Source organism: Papaver somniferum, chromosome 9 (assembly GCF_003573695.1).
Source record: "Papaver somniferum cultivar HN1 chromosome 9, ASM357369v1, whole genome shotgun sequence".
NCBI classification, from domain to species: Eukaryota; Viridiplantae; Streptophyta; class Magnoliopsida; order Ranunculales; family Papaveraceae; genus Papaver; species Papaver somniferum.
This window is the reverse complement of record NC_039366.1, coordinates 470,942-493,899: the sequence shown is the minus strand read 5'-3', so window position 1 is coordinate 493,899 and position 22,958 is coordinate 470,942. Positions and strand designations below refer to the sequence as shown.

Here is a 22,958-nt window from a genome sequence, read left to right as displayed (position 1 = left end):
CAGATTCAATCCTTACCATTTCTAAATTTTTAGATCTCACTTTTTTCCTTAAAATATATGATATACTATCAGGAATTATCATCTAGAGCTGTTTCTGGCGCCAAAAATGTAGTTGTCATAAATCTGACAATTACATTCCACTATCACTCAATGAGAATTCAAGTAATCATCTTCTTATTATGTGAAATGTAGATAGAATTACAAGAATTGATCTAATTATTACAATGATCTATTTGCCCTAGATTACTTTCTCTCTCTCTTTCTTGACCAAGACTTACTCCAGAATCCCCACAAGTAATGACCTCTCTCCTTCATATAGGATTTTACATAGTGGATGACAGCTAAGGAACCCATTATTTTACATAGTGGGTTTCCTCCTTGCTACGCAAAAGTAATAATTCCTCTTCTGAATTGAATCTGAACCTGAATCTGAATCCGAATACATCACTGGAGTTGGGTCGTTCTCACGATCCCCCTCCTCCTTGCTACGCCAAACAAATAATTCCTCAACTGAATCCATTACTGGAGTTCCAATGTCGTTCTCGCAAGGAGGAACCCAAGCAGCTAGAGATATGGTATTTTCTATACCTAGCATTAGCTCTTCGTGTGAAATTAGTGATCCCGACGATAATAACAGTGAAAACTCCTCTTCGACAAGAGCTAGAGATTTGGTGTCTTTCGTTAATGATTACCTGCACATGATTCCGACATACAACCTTCATGATTCCGAGAAACATATTTCTATGTTTATGTTCTCTGGTACTCCTAAAGCTTTGGTCTCATTAGTGTTAAACTCAGCAAACCAGTGTAATATAGAAGCAGCTGAGGAATCCATTAAGCTATTTCTCTATCCCAACATTCGATTCAAACCTAGACCCATTCGGAAACATTGTGTGCGACTAGTTTTTATGTTCTGCGATTTACTTTATAGTGACGAGAAACACGGTAACCAACATCCTTTATACTATACTTGTCATAAAACTTTGGTATCTTTATTGAAGTTAATGGGTTTTAGAAATACATCAAAATATATTTATGTGACGGAACCATCCGACACAATTCAGGAATTTTACCCTTTAGTCAACGAACTAGCAAATAGTTTGTGTCATGGTTTAGATACATGCAGGATTTCTCCCATGATGGAGCCGCTGCCTACATCTCTTATATTAAGCATTGAGAATGATGCTCGACTACTAGCTTTCTTTTCGCGCTATATGCTTAGGGCAATCGAGGATCATGTTAGATTGAAGGGTCAATCACTTCCACTAAATATAGATGATGATTTTTTCAAACAACCCTGTAATTTACTTGAAATCCACTTTTTGAGTACCTTGTACTTGAATTTGCGTTATGAATTCCTTATGTGCCTTGCAAACATCAGGCTGGACGTTTCGAGTGGCAAACTTTTTAATTATACTCCTCGGTGGCCTAGTTATCTATCTATTTTGAGAGAGTTGAAGAAATTTTCTAAAGTTTATTTAAGTTATGAAGAAGATCTTTTTTTTAAAGTACGAGTTTACCAGTATCAAGTGGATGTACTTGTCAGAATGTCAAAGAGAAGTGATGATCTACGATGGCTTCTTGCACATAAGAACTCGATTAGCTACAATACTAGAGACTATTTGCTTATGAAGATGTTCCCAGAAGTGAAATTTGATTTTGAAAAGCAGCATAAGATGCTCATTGACAGGTCACAGATATTGACCGAATCATTTAAGCACCTTTCTCTTGGAACCTCGTATTCGTTGTGCAGTGGCTTATCTGTAGAGTTCAGATATGAGGAAGCTGTAGGTTATGGTGTCTTGCGGGAGTGGTTTTTCATGATTTGCCAAGAAGTGTTTAATCCAAAAGGTTCTCTTTTTCTAGCATGTCCAAGCGACTGTCGAAGGTTCTTCCCCAATCCTGGTAAGTATCTACATGTTTCTGTTAGCAAATAAACCCAACACTATGTATTACTTTATATTCTGAACTACGTTCTCTGGGAGGTGTCTCTAAATATTTGCAAAGAAAATAACTGCTTGCGTTGTTTGACCTTTTTTTTTTTTTTTTGCTGCAGCGCCTGTGGAACGTCGGCACCATAACTACTTTGCATTTGCCGGAAGAGTGATTGCTTTGGCTTTGATGCATAAAGTGCAAGTAGGCATCTCATTTGATCGTGTCTTTTTCATGCAATTGGCTGGAAGGGTGATTTCCTTGGAAGATATTCGAGATGCAGATCCAGTCTTGTATAAGAGCTGTAAAACAATTTTGGAGATGGACGCTGACGTTGTGGACAAGGATGTTTTGGGATTGACATTCGTAAGGGAGTTTGAAGAGTTTGGATCAAGGAGAGTGGTGGAGCTGTGTCCTGGAGGTAACAGCATTATTGTGAACAGCAAAAATAGAGAAGAGTATATTGAACTTCTTATTCAGCACTGTTTCGTCAAATCTATAGCCAAGCAATTATCTTACTTCAACCGATGTTTTGGTGATATTCTCCGTGAACGAGGGCTCCAGAAAATCTTTTTCCAGAGTTTAGAGCTAAAAGATCTTGACCTGATACTGCTTGGAAGCGATGAAGCTATCTCTGTGGAAGACTGGAAAGCACACACTGTATACGAAGGCTATAAAGTTTTGTTGGTTTTGGGAGGTTGTTGAGAATATGTCTACGCAGCAGAGACGGGAGCTTCTCTTTTCTTGGACCTCTATAAAGTTCCTTCCTGCACGCGGTTTCTCTAATTTGTCGTCCCGTTTATACATCCACAAGTTAGAAAAGTCTGATCAACACCTGCCCTCATCTCGCACTTGCTTTTACAAGTTAGCTCTCCCACTGTACTCATCTCTAGCCGTCATGAAGCAGAATCTCTTGATTATTAACCAAGAACATGTGGACTGCAGCTTTGGGTTTTCGTAGTATCTTTCATACCCTGGGTTGTTCAATTGGTTGTAATGTAGTGTGCTTTGACGTCTTCTCATATCACATGGTCGTAGGTTTATGTATTTCGTCGTATGTTTTTCTGTTTGATACATTTATTCTTCTTTTGGTAAATTTGAAATGGGTTTCTTTTCTAGCCTAAGCGTACTTGTTTGGGAGTGAAGGCTTGGTTGTTTGGTTGTTGTTGTATACAACATAAAACTTCGATAAATCAACAATGTTGGGACCGCTAAATTTTATCAATTTAGCAAGTATTCATTTATCGATAAATTAATAAATTATTATTATATCGAAACATACAAAATCGAACTTGAAAATGAATGAATTTGTAAAATCAAATATTTGGTGATTTTTATATTCAAATTATTTTATTGGAAAAAGTAGGCTTATATTGGTTGGGTTAGTTAAGTCTAGATCTTTAGGAGGAGAAAGAGGTTCAGTGTTTGGTATTCCGCTGGATGTTGGACCTTATTTGAATGTGGAAACTTTTGCTTTGCCCAACTTAGTGAGCACGTGTATAAATACATACTCTTTCATGTTTGATTTTAAAATTAAAATAAAATTTGGAAAAACACAATAAAATCATTTGGGAACTTCCCAATAGACAGAAAAAAACTCTCTATTGGTATAAACTTATGGATGCCAAGTATCTAAGAGGAAGAAATGTTCTTAATATGAATACTAAAGCTAAGGATGGTGACTCCTGGATCTGGAAAGGTATTCTTGAAGGCATAAACAATATACAACAGCACTGCTTCTAGAGAATTGGCAATGGCAAAACTATCAACATATGGGAGGATATTTGGATCCCAAATACACTCTTTATCCTGCAAAAGTCATCTAACTGTCCCCAACATTTAGAGAAAATGGAATCTCTTCTCAAACCAGATGGAAACTGGAATGCAGCTCAGATCCATTCAATTTTTAACGACACTGAAGCTACCTTGATTCTAAGTCTGCAAACTCATCCAAGTGAAGAAGACAGAATAATTCGAACCTTACTGATAAAAGAGACTTTTCTGTCAAAGCTAGCTCTCTATCAGAAAAAAAAAACATCATCTCTACAGAAATGAAACTATGACCGGAAATTGGGAAGCCATTTGGAATTTGGAAGTGGCTTCAGTTACCAAAATCTTCATCTGGAAGTGTGCTCATGGAATCCTACCCACGAATGCAAAAATAACTAACATTCTCCATTACATCAATCCTATATGCATTGTTTGCAATAGTGGTGAAAATGAAACCTTGTCACACATGTTCTTAAATTGCCTAGCAACTACTTCTGTCTGGCAGGTAATACTTGGTTACTCTCATTCTTATTCTGACCATAACACCATTTTCATTGATTGGCTAAATCCATGGTTCTTAGATGGAATGTCAAGCAATGAACGAAACATCTTTGCTATAAGTTGCTGGTATATCTGGAAAGCCAGGTGTGATCTAGTATTCAGGAAAATCCTTCCTAATGAGAAAATAACTGCTATGCGCATAAGGCAGCATATGTGTAACTACAACAGACTACATTCCTTACAGTCTCATATCATGAATGATTTTACATTGCCCCTGAGGAAACTGATCTCTCTATGACTCAGGACATTACTCCATATGATAAAAACTTATCCTCAGAATTTGGGAACATAATTAACATATGTACCGATTCTGAGAATAATCTCTTTTATACTGCTTTAATTCTGACTGATTTTGCAGGAAGACTCTCCAGGATACTCAGGACCTTGGGGAGCAACAGGAGGAGCAGATCTAACTTTCCGTTGGGCTAAAGAATGGCAGCATACAAACGTCCAAATATCCGCTGAATCAATGGAGGTATTTATTCGGTTCAATTCTTTATATCATCAGGCTGTTCAAGAGAGATTTCAGCTAAAGCATCATGAAGAATTAAACAGCAAAGCCAATGCAGACAATGGGCACAACTTAATCAACCCATTCTCTTTTGTTCTTTTGAATCTTAATTTCATCCAACGTTCTGAAAACATGGATGCTTTTGATTTAGCAAATTTCTGTAAAAACAATGGTGATAGGTTGAGGATTCCTCCTCATGCCAATGCCAACAGTTATGATATCCAGTCAACTTAGGTGTCTGTCTAGGCCTAAGTTTTTCCTAAAAAAAAATAAGGGAACTTCCCGAGGGAGTACAAAAATGATGAAGTTTGATGTATCATAAATGTGAACATATATAAATAATCGAAGATGCCTATTTTAATAAACATTAAAATATCTTTGCTAATTTGGGGCCTAGGCCAATTATTTGGGGCATGTTACCAGATGACAAAAAGGTCATTAGAAATAAATTTCATACAACTCCTTATCCAACTATTCTCTTACTACCTATTTTATCCCTGATTAATTAGCATTAATTAATCATATCAGATGTTAATTATGTTTTAGATGTTGGATCAACCAATGTTAAATCGGTCTTCAAAACATAAAACAACTGAAAAATTTTATTTATTTTTTTCGAAAACACATCCCAGAGTCGGTTTACGTTCATGCACTCGTAAACTGATTGTGGGTTGGTGTTTTCGAAATTAACAGAGGACTTGGAGAATTGGTTGAAATATGCATACATAAAATTCGATTCCTATAATCAGAGTTTTTTTAGTCATATGTAAACTGATTGTTACCTTTCATTGATTTCATATCTACTCATTTTTGTAGGAATCACGAATGCATTTAGCACATGCATCAAGCCTTTAAACCCCTAGGAGAGTTATATCTCGTGGGGGTTTACATAGAAACTTCTAAAACCATCAATCTTCGTCGGAGGCTTGATAGAGATTATGAGCCTGACTAATACACTGGTGCATGATTATCTCGAATGGCTTGATAGAGATCATGAGCAGTCAAGGAATGGACTGCAACTTACCTCATCAAGTATGAAAGCAATCACCTCTTGCACCGGATCGTCGAGCCAGATGATATGAGTTACTATAATGTCCTAATCTTCTAAACATTAGATGATATGAGCGACAAGATGTTGGACCACTATTATGGCAACTCATTGCGGTTGCCTCGTACCCTCCTCCATATCTTGAAGGAATCAAACATTTACCGTAGTTCATCAAAATTATTATGGAGAAAAAAGGACACTCTCCAAAGAAAAAACTTAACCATGTCATTGTGTTACAGTGTTAAGCCATTGAGTTATAGATACGAGAGAGGGAACATTATTTAAATACCCCTCAAAATCTACCTCTTGAAATTTACCCTTATTCAATTTTTGAAAATACCCTTACCGTCTGAAAAGTTGAAGCATATAGCACAAGTTGCTTTCAGAAGTGGACGCAACTAACACAAGCTGCTTCTAGAAGTGGACGCAACTTTATACAAGTTTGTAGAAGCAACTTTCTCAAATTGACTCCAAAAAACTCAATTTTTACCCCTCGGGGATATTTGTGCAAGATCAACAAAAATGGAGGATATTTATAACATTCCCACTTGATACAAATTAAAACTTATTAAAATGTAATTTTTAGGCGAGCAAAATAATAAAATTTTGATAAAGTGGTCATAAGAAAAATGGCAAAGCATCCTTAAAAATTTACAAAACTCGATAAACCGCCTCAAATTAACTTTTGGAAAATTTTATGTGGCCAATTTAGTTATAATATTTTTGAATATGGTTTAGGTCCTCCTTTAACATCTTTAAGGACACTAGAATCCTTAAGAGCCCTCAAAACTCAAACCTTAGAGCCCTTATAATTGGGCCGACCGATCGGAGGGTCCGAAGGGAGGGAGTCGCTTTCATGGCCACTTTTTTGCAAATTGAAACCTCACATAAATTTGTAATTTCATAAAAAGATTTTGGCAGTGTGCACTTGATAATACCAAAATATCCCTCCCTTTTAGTCCAATTAGTATAACTACTTGTGTCTAATATTATTTAGGGGTATAATTGTCAACCAAACTTTAATAAAAAGTATCTAAAAATTCGTGCCTTAGAATTTTACAAATTTTATCTTGTTGGAAAGGTTATAAAAAAAATCTACGCGATGAGTACAAATTTAGAGTTTTTACGAAAAATTTGGAGGTCTTTATGCAAAGTATTTGTTTGTTTGTTTTGTTTTTCTTTAGTCGTCCCTCCCCATCATGGCAGCGGTGTTCTAGTAGGTTTTTTGTTAAAGGGGGAGAAAAAATGGATCCGAGGAGAGCGAAAATCGTAGTCGACTCACTGACTCGTACCTAGTTGATATATTATTTTGAATTAGACCAAACTACCCATACAAAAATACTATTACCACACTTATTCCACCACCGACGACCCAAAAAGAGAAAGAAAAATGACTTCTGTAATGACTTCTTCGTCATCGTACAAACTACATACAATAAAAACAGCCAAACCATGAAAATAATGAAAGAACAAAAAGGAAGACCCGCTTCACCGTCGCAGAGTAAAACGAAAACTAAGAACAACAAATAACAGTTCAGATTTATTTGCAAATAGATCTTAAATGCAAGCAAATAAGTAGAACAACCAACACGCTCAACTTTTTTTTTATCTAGACCTAATTCAAAACAACAACAAATGAGAAGAAGGAAGACTTTAACTGTAAAAAACAACACATATATGCATCAAATCATGTAAATTGCAACATCAAAGTCTTTCTTATGAAGAAAACCTTTAGCAACGAACCAAATCGATCCAGTAGGTCTAAAAAACTTGGAAGAGGAGACTTATCTTAAAATAGGGCATTCTCTGTCGCATATGTTCAGTATGGGTTGTTACGCGCGGAGTAGATGGTAGTAGACTGGTGGTGTTGAGTTAATTTTTCTTTTAGCCATAATCTATGATTCTGTATGGTCGCATGTGGAGTGTGGAGTAGATGATGGCGGACCGGTGGTGAATTTAGTTTTGTGTTGTGGGTGCACTAAATATGGGTCGATTGGTCTACTTTAGAACAATATACGAGCTAGGTCCGATTTAACGAGTTGATTACGATTTTCGCTCTTCTCGAATCCATAATTGTCCTCTCTTTAACAAAAATCTTCTACAAAAGGGGATTGAAAATTCAAAATTTTATAGAGAGCTAGGTGTGAATCTAGTGATCCTATCATTTGGCAATTGGCATTGATGTCGTCATCGTACTCCAAAACGTGAGAAAATTACTTTACCGCAGAAAGAAAAACACTCTTCAATTTTGACAAAAGTAGAAATTCGATAAAAGTAGTAATAAAGTACAAGTGATAATTCAGAAAGAAATAATAATGGGCCTTTGCCTATACATATTCTAACGTCCACCAGTTAAAAATAAAATATCAACAACAACCATAGATCTCAGACACCTGCGCACATTAGCATCACCATCATTATTATTCAGCAAAATAAAAATGAAAATCAAAATTCAAACAAATTATTTTTTTAGTCAAATTTCATTCAAGTATCTCTTCTCTCTTTCACTGTGTGAAAAGACAAATTGGGAAAAAAAAGAGACCAAAATCTAGGGTTATCATCTTCTTCCTCCCCAATTTCTCCATCTTCTTTCAAAATCTGGAGTTCAAGTTGAATCAATTGAAGCTGCTTTCAATCAAACAAAAAGATGATGAATTCCAGGAGTAATTAAGAGCAGAAAACAGTGGTAGGTCATTCATTCATTGACTCAACTTGTTGATTTTACTACTTGATATTCATTCTTGTTGATTAGACTTAGAAATTGAGATAGATTTGTTGAGAATGGATGATGATAGGAACAGTAGATATAATGAACATTTGGGGGTGAATAAATTGGGTAAAAACATCAGGAAATCTCCATTACATCAACCAAACTTTGCAAACAGCAACACCACCAACAATAAGCCACAACCGCCACAGCCACATGTTTATAACATCAGTAAGAATGATTTTAGAAACATAGTTCAGCAATTAACTGGTTCGCCGTCACAGAATCAACCACAACCACCACCACCTAGACCGACTAATAGTCTTCCGAAACAGGCAAGTAATCGTTTACAGAAGATACGTCCACCACCATTGAGTCCGATTAATCGACCACCACCACCTCAGATTCATAATCAGGCTCCACAACCACATCAGCTTCAGCCTCAGGGACAGGGTCCTCCATTTAATGGTGGTGGTGCTAATTTTGGTAGACCTGGTGGTGGGCAATTTGGTCAACAGCCTGCTGGGGATGCAAATTGGGGGGGGAATGTTGTTGCTGAGTCTCCAATTTCAGCTTATATGCGGTATTTACAGAATTCCATGCTTAGTCCTAGATTTCCACAACCTCCTCCTCCTCAACAACAACCTCAACCTCCTCAACAACAGCCACAACCTCCTCAACCACATACTCAACTTCAACCTGGTTTACTTCCTACACCACCACCTGTACCTCCTCCATTTCCATCTCCAACAGGGGCTGCTCCAGCGCTGTTGCCTGCTCCTCCTCCTTTTCCATCTCCAAGAGGAGGGTCTGGTCCTGCGCTTTTGCCGTCTCCAACTTCTCAATTCTTGTTGCCCTCGCCAACCTCACAATTCTTGTTGCCTTCACCAAGTGCATACATGAGCTTTTTGTCTCCGCGTTCTTCATTTCCTCCTGTATCACCTGGATTTCCTCCTCTAACTCCAACTTTCTTTTCACAATTTTCTCACCCGGGGGTTCTGGGTCCTGGGCCACAAACACCAAATTCTCCTGGTTTTTTTTTCCCACCGTCCCCTTCAGGATATTTCCCTATGAACAGTCCTAGATGGAGAGATCAATAGCCCCGCTTGATGTAGGGTGTGTGTGTGCTTGTATCTCTGCCTGTATCTTCTTGTTGTGGGTTTCTTTGGGTCATAAAAGAAGTCTTTGTCTGAAGCAAGCTGATGGTGAAAATTGAAGATCTTCACATTGGGTACAGCTGAAACAAGAGAAGTGGAAGATAGGATATTAGACATGTCAACTTAGTTTGTAGACTAAATCAGGTACATGAATTTGTTGTATTTCGTATTGGTAAGTAGTAATTTTCTTTTGTTAGATTGTGATTCAATTCTTTCTAAGTTTCCTGCTCACAGGGGAAGTCTTTGAGCTTTTGACCTTACATATGTACCATGTTATTCATAACAACAAAGAGTAAAGAAATTTAATCTCAATTCACTGTCAGAAGCTTTTTCTTGTTTGTTTCTTTTTATGGCTGCTGTTGTAAGTTACTATGTTCGTCAGAAAACCCATCAGGAATAATAATCTTTCCTTCTGTTTCTTCAAAATGGAAGTCTAGTATACTAGTGGGATATTTTGTTTGGAAAATTAGCAACAATCTCTTAAGATGAATCAGCATAGCAGGGAGCAGGCGAAACAGATGTTGAAGAGGATACTGATCTTGCAGCAGAGAGGAGTAAAAGGCAATGGTTGGGTATGTCGGGAACCATGGCTCAATCACTAACAGCAGTGCTGCAATATGCTCAGACGTGTGCCCAGTTGCAGACGTGTGCGCATTCAATTATTGAAGGATTGTGTCAAATATGTGGACCGGTAGCGGATGATGCTTTTGTTGTGGCACTTGGATATCATTACTTCTCTTTCAGCAGCAGGCTCTCATCTGGCTTCAACAGAGGATCCCTTTCAGAATTTAAGAGGGATGAGTGTGAGCCTGATGGTGCACTTGCAACCAATCTTATAGTTCTTAAGCGTATGGACCAGCAGTGTTTTAAGGGGGAGCCTGATGACAAGCTCATGGCTATGCAGAGATGTCAGACAGGTGCCCAACAGAAAGAAGGAACCAAGCACACAAGAGAAGAAAAATAAATTCTGAAGGCCAAGATGAATAGAGTACTGGATCACATTTTATAATCCAACAATGAATCCAACATTACATCCGATGAACTGATCTTTTTTTAGGACCTTAATTACCACCATGGAAATGGACACCGGTCTCCCCAAGGATCCCGAGTAGTGCTTATGTTAATGCATTTTAAGGCTGCACAGCCAACTTTACAACACTTGCTAAGTTCAAAAAAAAAATATGAAAAAATTGACAGCTGTGGGATTTGAACCCACGCCCTTTCGGACCAGAGCCTGATTCTGGCGCCTTAGACCACTCGGCCAAACTGTCTCAATTTGCTAATCGAGTAAAAGACAATTTACAAACCCAGCAAATTGAGAAAGAAATCTCTCTTAAAAGAGCCATGAATATTGACATGAGTACTTTTTCTTGCCAGAACATAGTACCTCTGCAAATTTGTGATTTCCGGCAAAGATGTGTAGAACCCATGAACAAAGCTCCGATGCCATACAATTCGTCTTCAATTTTGCTGGCCAGAGTACTGCAGCAGCATCTCCTAACACCCTGCATTCTTGTTTAATTTCACCTGTTCCTTTGCATAATATTAAACCGACGCCTGCTTCAGTTGACTCAGCACTGAACATGATACAACATTCCATGATAGTATTAGGTTAGTAGGATTTCAATGAATCCACAGACTGAGTGGTCAAGTAGATAGCCAGCAAAATCTAGGATTAAGATGATATCATCCACTTTCAGTGTATCCTTGGCTCTTAACAACATTGTGGTCTTCTAAATTCTAAGCATCCTAATACAGCAAAGAGAAAAGCAAGTTATTCATAAAGTGTGTAATAAGGAATCTAACCGGTATCAGATTCCTTGAAAGCATTGGTGAAATTACCCACCACACATACGGACACACTTCTCCTAAATACTTCCTTCTGTTTTACAACCATAACTTGGTCATCCCGTATAGATGTCCAAGATAATCGGAGTTGCTAAACACCAGAAAACTACTACCTATATTATGTATTCTTCTTCTTGTCAACACTATAAGGCGAGAGACTGGTACACACATAATTTTCATTTGGGAGATAAACAAACGAGCATACATACAACAAACATGCCAAGGAAAATCAGGAATAAACAATGTAATATAAGTCGTAACTGAATTCAGATAATCTACAGCAAATTTCATGTCTCTAACTGAATGTTCGAAAACTAAAACATACACTAGTCACTAAGTAGTTTTCTTGCTGTCAACATGTAAGTGGCAAGTGACAGGTAAACAAATAATTTTCATTCTGCAGACTATAAAAGATGCATCCATACAGCAAACACGTCAAGAAAAGCAGGAACAGATAAAACAGCCAACAGCATATTCATTGTTACTAACTGAATAAAGAAATACTAAGTAGTGAAAGATAGTATACCTGCAACAGCTCAGGGACTTCTACATCACACTTCATGGCAGCACTGCCCTGCACTTCATTAGCTTTTTTCTCTCGCTTTTTCAATGCCTACTGTATTTTTTTTAGCTTTCTTCGCCTCTTCCACCTCATCTAAGGAAACTTTACTCTTGAGCGCACTTGCTTGACTATCTTCTAACACTTATTCAACCATGGAAACAGTAGCAACCTCATCTTCTTCCTTGGACTTATCATGCTCTTTCTTCTTCGCACCAATACACTGCTCTTCCTTTACTTTTTTCTTTGACTTTTTCAAAAGTTTCTTAGCTTTTTTGACTTTCTTCGTTTCTTCCACGGTATCTAAAACAAGTTTCCTCTTAAGCACACTTGAATGATTATCCTTCAATATTTTCTTGATGATAGGGACAGCAACAACTACTTCACCAGACTTATCCTCCTCTTCCTTCTTCGCACCACTACCTTGCACAGCCTCCACTTTTTTCTTTGCCTTTTTCAAAACCTTCTTAAGTTTTTTGGCTTTCTTCGTTTCTTCTATCTTCTTCAACTCTTCCTCTTGTTCCACGAGATCACTCGATGAAGCTTTTTTCTTAGGTTTGCCGCCTTGACCTTTGTCAACCACTTTTGCCACCTTAGATAGGGCTGCTACACTCTCTGCATCCCTTTCTGGACAAAAAGCTACTACTTCACTTTGTGAGTCCTTCATGACACGGCTATCAGATTCCTGGTTACAAATCGAATATAGAAGAGACTACATATTTCAGACCAACTTGAAAGAAGATAAGGATCTAAAGTGAGATGAGGAGAATGCACACTTATTTATTAAGTGATAGAAAAATGTTTGATTAAGTAGTTAAGATAGAAAGGTAATCCATGAACACTATTATTCGAAACCTTTCTGGCAGAAAACTAAATACTCCAGTGGTGAAAAATCGATTTCTGACAAAAACAAGATTTTTTAAAACTCAAAATCTGTCATGCGATCGATAAGTAGCGAGTTGTCTATTAAAGTTATCCACTGGAAGTGAGCATAGTAGCTAATGCATCCGGCAACTAGAAATTCATGGATGAAACGTATAGGCCCTATACCACAGATTGATTGAATGTGGTTTTAAGTTTAGCTGCCAATTTCCTCCACTCCATGATTCACCTAGGAAACAAGCATATGAAGTTTCCAGCAGAAAAGAACACACAGGTATTCAAAATCTTGATTACCAGGTCCCATTTTAATTCTTGCCATTGCAAACAAAGAGAGCTTGATTGAAACCTACACACAGTAGTAAATTTCTTAAACCCGGACAGCAAACCACGCGCACTTTTTCTATACTGCACTTCCTTTTGGTTTCCTCCAATACACATGTTCTAAATAAACTACGTTACTAGATACCAGAAAACTACTACCTACACTATATATTCTTCTTCTTGACAAGTTATAAGAGGCAAGCGACCGTTACACATTTTTCGTAGTACAAAGAACAACAAGCGTACATACAGCTAAATGGCAAGGAGACGCAGGATAAAACAAAAGGGTCAAGTAAGGACTATGTAAGTTAAGTTCTAAATTCAGATAATCTACAACACATTTATTGTCACTAACTGAATAAAGGAATACCAAATAGTGAACTATGACATACCTGCAACAGCTCAGGAGCACTACCTGGAACCTCTTCCACTTTTTTCTTTATCTTCTTCAAAACCTTCTTATGTTTTTTGGCTTTCTTCGATACTACCTCCTTCAACAACTCTTCCTCTTGTTCCACAATATCACTTGATGAAGCTTTCTTGTTAAGTTTGCCAGGTTGACTTTTGACAACCACTTGTGCCACCTTTAGTAGGCCTGCTACACTCTCTGTAGCCCTTTCTGGACAAAAAGTTACTTCTTCATTTTGTGAGTCCTCCGTGAAAGGCCTATTAGATGCCTGCTTTTAGATTTAATAAAAAAGAGAGTACATATTTCAGACCAGCTTATGTAAACCATAACAATAAGAATTTTAATGTTACTGGAATGCATTGCTAGCTATGTGAGGGAAAAATTCTGCAGAATAACATGTTCACAATAATTCAGTACAGTTGGTGTGTGAAGTGAACTATCCACTGAAATGGTTACACATACATTCACCTGAGGTATACCCTAACTAATTAAAAAAGAATTTCAAATTTGAGAACTAAAAGAGATTGAAGTCATTTGAACAAAAATGTAAACAAAGTTAGTGCAAGCTCAGATAGGTAAAGAAAAAAAGAATCCAAGTGATCATACAATATGGCAAAATAAGTTACAGATCATATACGGCAAGGGTATATAAGTTACAGATCATTTGAACAAAACTTATTGTATATAAGTTACAATATACTTTCTTTTTAAAACCTTGAGCTAATGTATTCAGCAAAAGTTTATAGTTCTTAATTTACATTAGCTCAAGGTTTTAAAAAGCGAAAGCGCGGGGCGAAGCGCTCTCATACCAAAGCGTAAATCGCTGTGAAAGCGTAAAGCGAAAGCGAGCTTTTTGAAATATATAATAATATATATAAATAAGAAGTTATCAACCTAATAAAAAAAACTACGAAGTTCAGACATAATGAAAGGAACAATTAGACGAACTAAGCATATGGCATACTTATATTGCATATTCTACCCAAGAGCTATTTAAATATACTAGCCACGAATGTCTGCATCATTTATACATCATCATGTAGATAGTCATTGTCATCATGATCATCATGCTTTATAAATTAAGTTTATTAGTATTTAGTTAGAAAACCTGAAACAGGCCCTACTGGGCTTCAAAGGCCAACTTTTCACTTTCTAATATAAACCAATTCGTAAAGCGGCGCTCTAGAAGCGCCTAGGACCTGAAGCGCAAAAAAGCGCCCAAAAGCGCGCCCCACAAACGCCTTTTTAAACCATGCATTAGCTTTTAGTTTTTACCATAATTATCACGCATAAGGCTAGATTTTTTTTTCCCACAAACTACATGCAGCTGTTTCTGTTTTCACCACCTTCGGCTATCGAAAAATATATTTTATCTCGACTATTCATGACATATTTTAGTGTGGTTTGGGGTCTGATGAAGAATACACCCCAATTTATGTGAGCGATAGATAATTAAATTACAGCAGTAATCAATCAACAATGTTTCCTCGAAACACTTTCAGGCATAAATAAAAATAATCAAGTAGAGAACATTCAATTTTTGATACAACGAGACTTCTAAAAACACTAAATAATTCATACGGTGGATGTCATGTTTAGACTAATTGGCGAAGATGAGTCTGTGAATTGGAAAACATCTAACTTTATTACTAAGTCTCATATTGATTCTGGACACTGCAATCACAAATGACAAATAGAACTTAGCCTACAAATTATACTAAACTTGTTAAAACCAAACAACATACCACAAAACTAAAACATACACTAGTTACTTTTCCTGGTGTCAACATGTAAGTGGTAAGTGACGGGTACACACATAATTTTCATTTTGGAGAGCATAAAAGAAGCATACATAGAGCAAATATGCCAAGGAAAAGAAGGAACGGATAAAAGGTACAACAACACATTCTATCTTACTAACAGAAACAAAGGGAATAGTAAGCAGTAAAAGATGGTATACCTGCAACAGCTCAGGGACTTCTACGTCATACTCGATGGCGGCACCACCTTGCACTTCATTGGCTTTTTTCTCTCGCTTTTTCAATAACTGATTAACTTTTTTAGCTTTCTTCGACTCCTCCACCTCATCTAAAGAAACTTTACTCTTCAGGGCACTTGCTTGACTATCATCTAACACTTTCTCAACCATAGAAACAGCAGCAACCTCATCTTCTTCCTTAGACTTATCATGCTCTTCCTTCTTCGCAGAACTACATTGCTCTTCCACAACTTTTTTCTTTGACTTCTTCAGAAGTTTCTTAGCTCTTTTGACTTTCTTCGTTTCTTCCACGGTATCTAAAACAAGTTTCCTCTTAAGAACACTTGAATGACTATCCTCCAATATTTTCTCGATGATAGGGACGGCAACAACTACTTCCTCAGACTTATCCTCATCTTCCTTCTTCGCAACACTAGCATGCACATCCTCCACTTTCTTCTCTGCTTTTTTCGAAACCTTCTTAAGTTTTTTGGCTTTCTTCGTTTCTTCTATCTTCTTCAACTCTTCCTCTTGTTCCACAAGATTACTCCATGAAGCTTTTTTCTTAGGTTTGCCGCCTTGATTTTTGTCGACCACTTTTGCCACCTTAGGTAGAGCTGCTACACTCTCTGCATCCCTTTCTGGACAAAATGCTACTTCTTCACTTTGTGAGTCCTTCATGACACGGCTATCAGATTCCTGGTTACAAATCAAATATAGAAGAGTTTACATATTTCAGACCACCTTGAAAAAAGGTAAGATACAAATCAAATATATATATAATACATTAAATATTTCAGAAAACTTGAAAGAAGATAAGGATCTAAAGTGAGATGAGGAGAATGCACACTTATTTATTAAGTAATAGAAAAATATGTCTGACTAAGTAATTAAGATTCAAAGGTAATCTATGAACAGTATTATTCGAAACCTTTCTGGCAGAAAACTAAATACTCGAGTGGTGAATATTCAACTTCTGACTGGAACAGGACGTTTTAAAACTCAGAATCTGCCGTGAGGTCGATAAGTAGCGAGTTATCTATTAAAGTTATCCACTGGAAGCAAACATAGTAGATATACATCCAGCAACTAGAAATTCATGAATGAAACCTATACCACAGATTGATGCAATGTGGTTTTAAGTTAAGCTGCCAATTTCCTCCACAATATACCTAGGATACAAGCATATGAGATTTCCAGCAGGAAAAAACACAGAAGTATATAAATAAGCACCAAACTTAATTACTAGGTCCCATTTTCATTCCTGCCACTGCGAACAAAGAGAGCTTGATTGAAACCTACACACAGTAGTATATTTCTTAAAACCGAACAGCAAACCACGCGCACTTTTTCTATACTGTACTTGCTTTTGATTTCCTCCAACACACATGTTCTAGAACAGCAAACTACTACCTACAGTCCTACACTATATATTCTTCTTCTTGCCAAGATATAAGAGGCAAGCGACCGGCAGCACATATTTGTAGAAGGAACAAAACCAGCATATATACAGCTAACATGCCAAGGAGACGCAGGAATTAACAAAAGGGTCAAAGACTATGTAATCTAAGTTCTAAATTCAGATAATCCACAACACATTTTATGTCACTAACTGAATAAAGGAATACCAGATAATGAACTATGACATACCTGCAACAGCTCAAGAGCACTACCTTGCACCTCGTCCACTTTTTTCTTTATCTTCTTCAAATCCTTCTTACGTTTTTTGGCTTTCTTCGATACTTCCTCCTTCCACAACTCCTCCTCTTGTTTCACAAGATCACTTAATGAAGCTTTCTTGTTAAGTTTGCCAACTTGAGTTCTGACAACCACTTTTGCCTCCTTTAGTAGGCCTGCTGCACATTCCGTAGCCCTTTCTGGATAAAAAGTTGCTTCTTCATTTTGTGAGTCTCCCGTGACAGGCCTATTAGATGCCTGATTTCAGATTTGATACAAAAGAGAACACATATTTCAGCCCAGCTTATGTGAAGAATAACCATAAGAATTTTAATGCTAAAGGAATGCATCGCTAGGTATCTTAAAAATGAGTGAATACAGCTGCAGAATAGTATATAGTGGCCTATTATTCATGTTTACAATAATTCTGTACAGTTAGTAAGTGTACTATCCACTGAAATGGTACACATACATTCACCTAAAGTATACCCTAACTAAATAAAAAGGGTAAGGCTTAAAATTTGAGAACGAAATGTAGATAAAGTAAGTGCAAGCTCATAATTTATAAAGTAAAATAGCATTCAAGTAGAAGGACATGATCTTACAATATAGAAAGAAAAATAAGTAACAGATCATACAAGGCAAGGGAATGATCAGAAATTCAAGTATTTAGCATCAGTTTATAGTTCTTGAAAATAACATCAGTTTTTAGTTTTTACTATAACCATCATGCGTAAGGCTAGATGTTGTTTTCCACAAACTAGATGCAGCTGTTTCTGTTTTCACCACCTTCGGTACAGAAAAATATATTTTATCTCAACTATTTATAAAATATTTTAGCGTAGTTTGGGGTCTGAAGAAAAATACACCCCAATTTATGTGAGCAATAGATAATTAAATCAGACTAGTAAACTATCAACAGTGTTCCCTCGAAACCCTTTCTGGCATAAAATTAAAATAATCAAGTGGGGAGCATTCAATTTCTGATACAGTGAGACTTCTTAAACTCAATATCATTCATACGATGGATGTCATGTTTAAACTAATTGGCAAAGAGGAGTCTGTGAAATGGAAAAAATCCATGCCAGACCTTAGACGTCCACAGCAAGTTTGAATAAATAATAGGTAATATCCATTAAAGTTATCCGTGAATAAATTACTGTACCACAAAGAATATTTAATTTTATGTCATCCTACCAATTTTCTCCACAAATTATCAGGTGGAAACACACATAAGAGCTTTACAAACACTAAAAACAAAAAACAAGCACCTAACTTTGCTACAAGGTCTCATATTGATTCTCGCCATTGCAGACACAAATGGAACTATATTGCTGCCTGCATATTATACTAAACTTCTTAAAACCAAACCACAAAACTAAAACATACACCAAACAGTTTTCCTGCTGTCATCATGTAAGAGGCAAGTCACGGATACACACATAATTTTCATTTTGGAGAGCATAAAAGAAGCATACACACAGCAAACATGCCAAGGAAACGAAGGAACAACAACAAATAAAGGAATACTAAGCATTAAAAGATGGTATACCTGCAACAGCTCAGGGACTTCTACATCATACTTGATGGCAGCACTATCTTGCACTTCAGTAGCCTTTTTCTCTTGCTTTTTCGATGCCTTCTTAATATTTTTAGCTTTCTTCGATTCGTCCACCTCATCTAAAGAAACTTTACACTCGAGCACACTTGCTTGACTATCCTCTAACACTTCCTCAACCATAGAAACAGCAACAACCTCGTCTTGTTCCTTAGACTTTTCATGCTCTTCTTTCTTCGCACCACTACATTGCTCTTCCTCTACTTTATTCTTTGACTTTTCATGCTAATGAAGCAGGAATAACAAACGCGCCAAGTAAAGACTACGCGAATAAACAACATTTCATGTCACAAATCAAGTGGAAAACATTCAATCAAGTGGAAAACATTCAATTCCTGATAAAACAAGAATTTATAAAACTCAAAATATCTCATAAGATGGATAATTGGCGGGTTATCGATTACAAAATTTATCCATGGATGCAAACATAGCAGCTACAATATCCAGCAACTAGAAATTCATGGATGAAATTTGTACCGCAGAGAATGATCCAATGTAGTTTTAAGTTAAACTGCCAATTAACTCAACGATTCACCCAGTCAAAACAATGAATATAAGCTTCCAAGAACAAAAAAGACAAGAGTACTCAAACAAGCACCTATCTTGATTACTCGATCCCATCATGATTCTTGCAACCTATCACTTCTTAAAACCGAACAGCAAACCACACACTTTTCCTAAATTGTACTTCCTTTTGTTTTATAACCAAATTTGTGATCCGATACACATGTTCTAGATAAACTGAATTGCTAGATACCAGAAAACTACTACCTATGCTAAGTAATCTTCTTCTCCTTGACAACATTTATGAAGCAAGTGACTGAAACACGCAAATTTTTCAATTTGGAGTGAAGAAACCAAGCATACAAACAGCTAATATGCCAAGAAGAAGCAGAAATAAACAGAAGGGCCAAATAAAGACTATGTGAACTAAGTTGTAAATTCAGAAATCTACAGAACATTTCATGTCACTAACTGAATGAAGGAATAATAAGAAGTGAAAAATGCTACCTGCAACAGCCCAGGAGCTTCTGCGACATACTTGATCGCTCCATTATCTTGCACTTCTGCTACTTTTTTCTTTAACTTTTTTTTTAAAAGCCTCCTTAGGCCCTTTGGCTTTCTTTGACACTTCCACCTTATCTATACCAACTTCCCTCTTGAGCACACTTAAGTCACTATCTTCTAACTCTTTCCCAACCATACAGACAACAGCCATCTCTTCTTCTTTGTTTTTATCCTTATCCTTCTCTTTCTTCTTTGCACTAAATTGGTCGTCCTCTAATTCTTCTACTTTTTTCTTTACCTTTTTCATAACCTTCTTTTTCTTTGACTCTTTCATAACCTTCTTAGGCCATATAGCTTTCATCGATTCTTCTACCGCATCTAAACCAACTTTCTTCTGGAGCACACTCACTTGACTATTATCTAATACCTTCTCATCCAAGGGGACGACAGCAATCTCTTCTTCCTCCTCGGACTTATCCTCCTCTTCATTCTTCAGAACACTACCTTGCACGCCTTCATCCATGACACGCCTATTTAATGCTTGCTTATAAATCTAAATACAAAGGCCAATTTGAAAGAAGATAAGAGCCAATAAGTGAGAAAAGGAGAATACACCCTCGTTTATGGAAGTAATAGAAAATGCATAATACTTTGATTAAGTAATTAAGATGCAATGGTGATCTCAAATAAGTGAAGAACATTCGATTTCTGATAAATAAGAGTAACTAAATCTGTTATAATGGTTAGACTAAAACGAGGTGCGCGGTCCACATCCCTTGTTTATGTGAGTAACTGAATACGACAGCTAATACGGATAAGAGAAACAAAAGTATGGAAACACAATGTACACCACATAACTAAAAACTATCAAGAGATTCTGATAAAGGTATACCTTCATTAGCTCTGGAGCTTTTTCCTGATACTTGATCACAATCTTATCCAAAAACGACTCCTCGGTCATGCGTAAAACTGAACGTAAGGGAACTTGACCCTCATTAATGAGACCCTTAAAGACCAAACTTTGATAAACAGAACACCTAGGTATAATCCTCTTCTCCAAGCTAAAAACCAAAATCTGAGGACAGCCAGCAATAAGCAATGAACTATAACCAACTTGGTTTACAAGGTAATCCACATTCTCTGATATCTTCTTCTCAGATACCGTCATACATGTAGGATGGATCTTAAATGCATGTTGAATTTGTTCTTCTGACCAACCCCATTTCCTGAAAGCATTCAATTTTGTTTCCCAGGTTGATTTAGTCATCGACCTGATTGCATGAATAGCAGAAAAAAATGAAGTTTTGGAAGGATCAAAACCCATACCCTTGATCTCTTTTACAATCTCCTTAAATTAAATTTAAGGATGCTTGTGGCAAGGGATACGGGTTTGTTGATTAGAAACTTGACAATATTTGATTGAGGGACACCTTCATCTATCAAAACCTCTATGTTGTGCATCAAATTCTTAATTACAAGATGTAAGATGTGAGCATAGAGAAACGGGTTCCGGATCTCCTCCACTGCATACAGAACGAGACATTGTTGAACAAATTCAGTCCAAGATTAGAGAAATTAGGGTTTTAGAGTTTATGGATTTGTGGAAATGGCGAATCAGAGATAAAATAGAAGGAGCAGAGAAACTAGGGTTTTGGAAACTAAGGATAATAGAAACTTGGGTTTTGGAAATTAGGGTTTTAGAGTTTATGGATTTGGGGAAATGGCCACCTTATTCTGAAAGTGGTGTAAACATTTGGTATCCCATCTACCTCCCTAAGTTCGAGGTCAGGGATTCGACCCCTTCGCTAAAAAAACACGGAAGTGCTGGACTCACCGATTTTATGTCCCGTAAAAATGAGCCCATAGGGAATCAATGGACGAGATAAAAACTTCTCTACATTTTAATGGTATATATGGGTCCCACTTGTTATTAGCCGCGGGACTGGGATTTTTATGTGGTACCTTTGGCATTTCCAGAAAAGACATACATTAAAGAGAACATTGAAACTTCCAACAAAAATCATCACTAGAGTCAAGTTATTAATTTATCGAAATTAAAAAGAAAAAAAAAAAAAGCATCTGGAGAGCGTAATGTGTGTGCACATTTTTTTCTTTTTCTCTTTGAAGGATAACCTGTTGATGACGTCTTCCAAATTTAGGATTTCCTTTCTGAATAAAAGAATAATTGGTAATTACATGACATATGAGGTGATGTAGTTTTGAAAGTGGTAGTAAAGTTCGTTCAACTCGGATTGTGTAAAGGTTTGTTTTAAGAACTAAGAATAAAAATACTAAAAATATATTCACAAGGTTGTCATGAATATCGAGAGAGACTGAGACTCAGGATTCCACCAAATTCCATTCATGAGATTCAAATAATAATTCCAATCAATTATAGATCAAATATTAAAAATATGGACTCTTATTCTTTGCCAAAAAGTAGATTTTTGAAAAGTAATGATTGTAAATCAAAAGCATGATGTATCAAAAATACATAGACCAAGCATACACCATCAAACGAAATCACACCCATTCAATAAAAATCATAAATCGATTAAAAATCAATGCAAATAGTCATAAAAGAATTATTAGAATTACCACATGCGTGAAATAGGGCTTCCTCCGTCATCCCAGTGTTTGGGTTTAGCTCCTCATATTAATCACTTGCTCAAAATACATGTTTATAGCCCAAAAGTTGATTAAAAGAAAGAAAAAGTAATAAGTAGACAGTTTGCAACGTTTATAAGCGTTACAGACTGACTGTTTCTGTTACAAGCGGAACTGTTACAGAACGATAGAAGCTAAGTGTTGTAGATGAACGACAGTTTTCTGCGACAGTTAGGTGAGGGTCGATGTTCCTCGTGTTCTTCCTTCTACACCAGCAGAAACGAATGTCTGTAACTCTGATTTTTGTTTCCTATGGTTCTCTAAATTACCCAAAACTGTTCGTCCCCCTTCTTGGCACCCTAAGA

General features: G+C 36.7%; 2 protein-coding genes, 1 non-coding gene and 1 pseudogene across 5 annotated transcripts; 2 read left to right on the top strand and 2 right to left on the bottom strand.

Moving 5' to 3' along the window:
* Positions 1-533: 533 nt before the first annotated feature.
* LOC113309872 lies at positions 534-2,893 on the top strand (annotated as a pseudogene).
* A 5,383-nt stretch (positions 2,894-8,276) lies between these two features.
* LOC113307691 (protein HAIKU1-like) lies at positions 8,277-10,008 on the top strand. The gene has a single exon (XM_026556140.1). It carries the CDS (start codon positions 8,604-8,606, stop codon positions 9,627-9,629), a length of 1,026 nt encoding a protein of 341 aa, XP_026411925.1. The 5' UTR covers positions 8,277-8,603; the 3' UTR covers positions 9,630-10,008.
* Positions 10,009-10,877: 869 nt separating this feature from the next.
* On the bottom strand, positions 10,878-10,957 carry TRNAL-CAG. Its single transcript has one exon. It is a non-coding gene; the product is annotated as a tRNA-Leu (tRNA).
* Positions 10,958-12,135: 1,178 nt separating this feature from the next.
* LOC113310799 (titin homolog) lies at positions 12,136-21,778 on the bottom strand. 3 transcript variants are annotated; one of them, XM_026559586.1, is made up of 7 exons: positions 20,879-21,778; positions 19,990-20,539; positions 18,913-19,240; positions 17,334-17,618; positions 15,666-16,382; positions 13,689-13,976; positions 12,136-12,778 (listed from the first exon to the last, which is right to left on the bottom strand). In XM_026559586.1, exons 3-7 carry the CDS (start codon positions 19,099-19,101, stop codon positions 12,239-12,241), a joined length of 2,019 nt encoding a protein of 672 aa, XP_026415371.1. In that variant the 5' UTR covers positions 19,102-19,240; positions 19,990-20,539; positions 20,879-21,778; the 3' UTR covers positions 12,136-12,238. The 3 variants fall into 3 exon arrangements, with proteins under 3 accessions (XP_026415371.1, XP_026415374.1, XP_026415373.1); XM_026559589.1 differs by having other exon boundaries at positions 13,689-13,973; XM_026559588.1 differs by having other exon boundaries at positions 18,913-19,203.
* Positions 21,779-22,958: the final 1,180 nt, after the last annotated feature.

Bases quoted from the DNA above. Each gene is read 5' to 3' on its own strand.
- LOC113307691 (XM_026556140.1), top strand. From the start codon at position 8,604: ATGGATGATGATAGGAACAGTAGATATAATGAACATTTGGGGGTGAAT.
- LOC113310799 (XM_026559586.1), bottom strand. From the start codon at position 19,101: ATGGTTGAGGAAGTGTTAGAGGATAGTCAAGCAAGTGTGCTCGAGTGT. The intron at 16,383-17,333 runs GTATGTCATAGT...ATTTGTAACCAG, and splicing joins GTGCTCTTGAGCTGTTGCAG to GAATCTGATAGCCGTGTCAT. The intron at 13,977-15,665 runs GTATACCATCTT...TAAATCTAAAAG, and splicing joins AAGTCCCTGAGCTGTTGCAG to CAGGCATCTAATAGGCCTTT.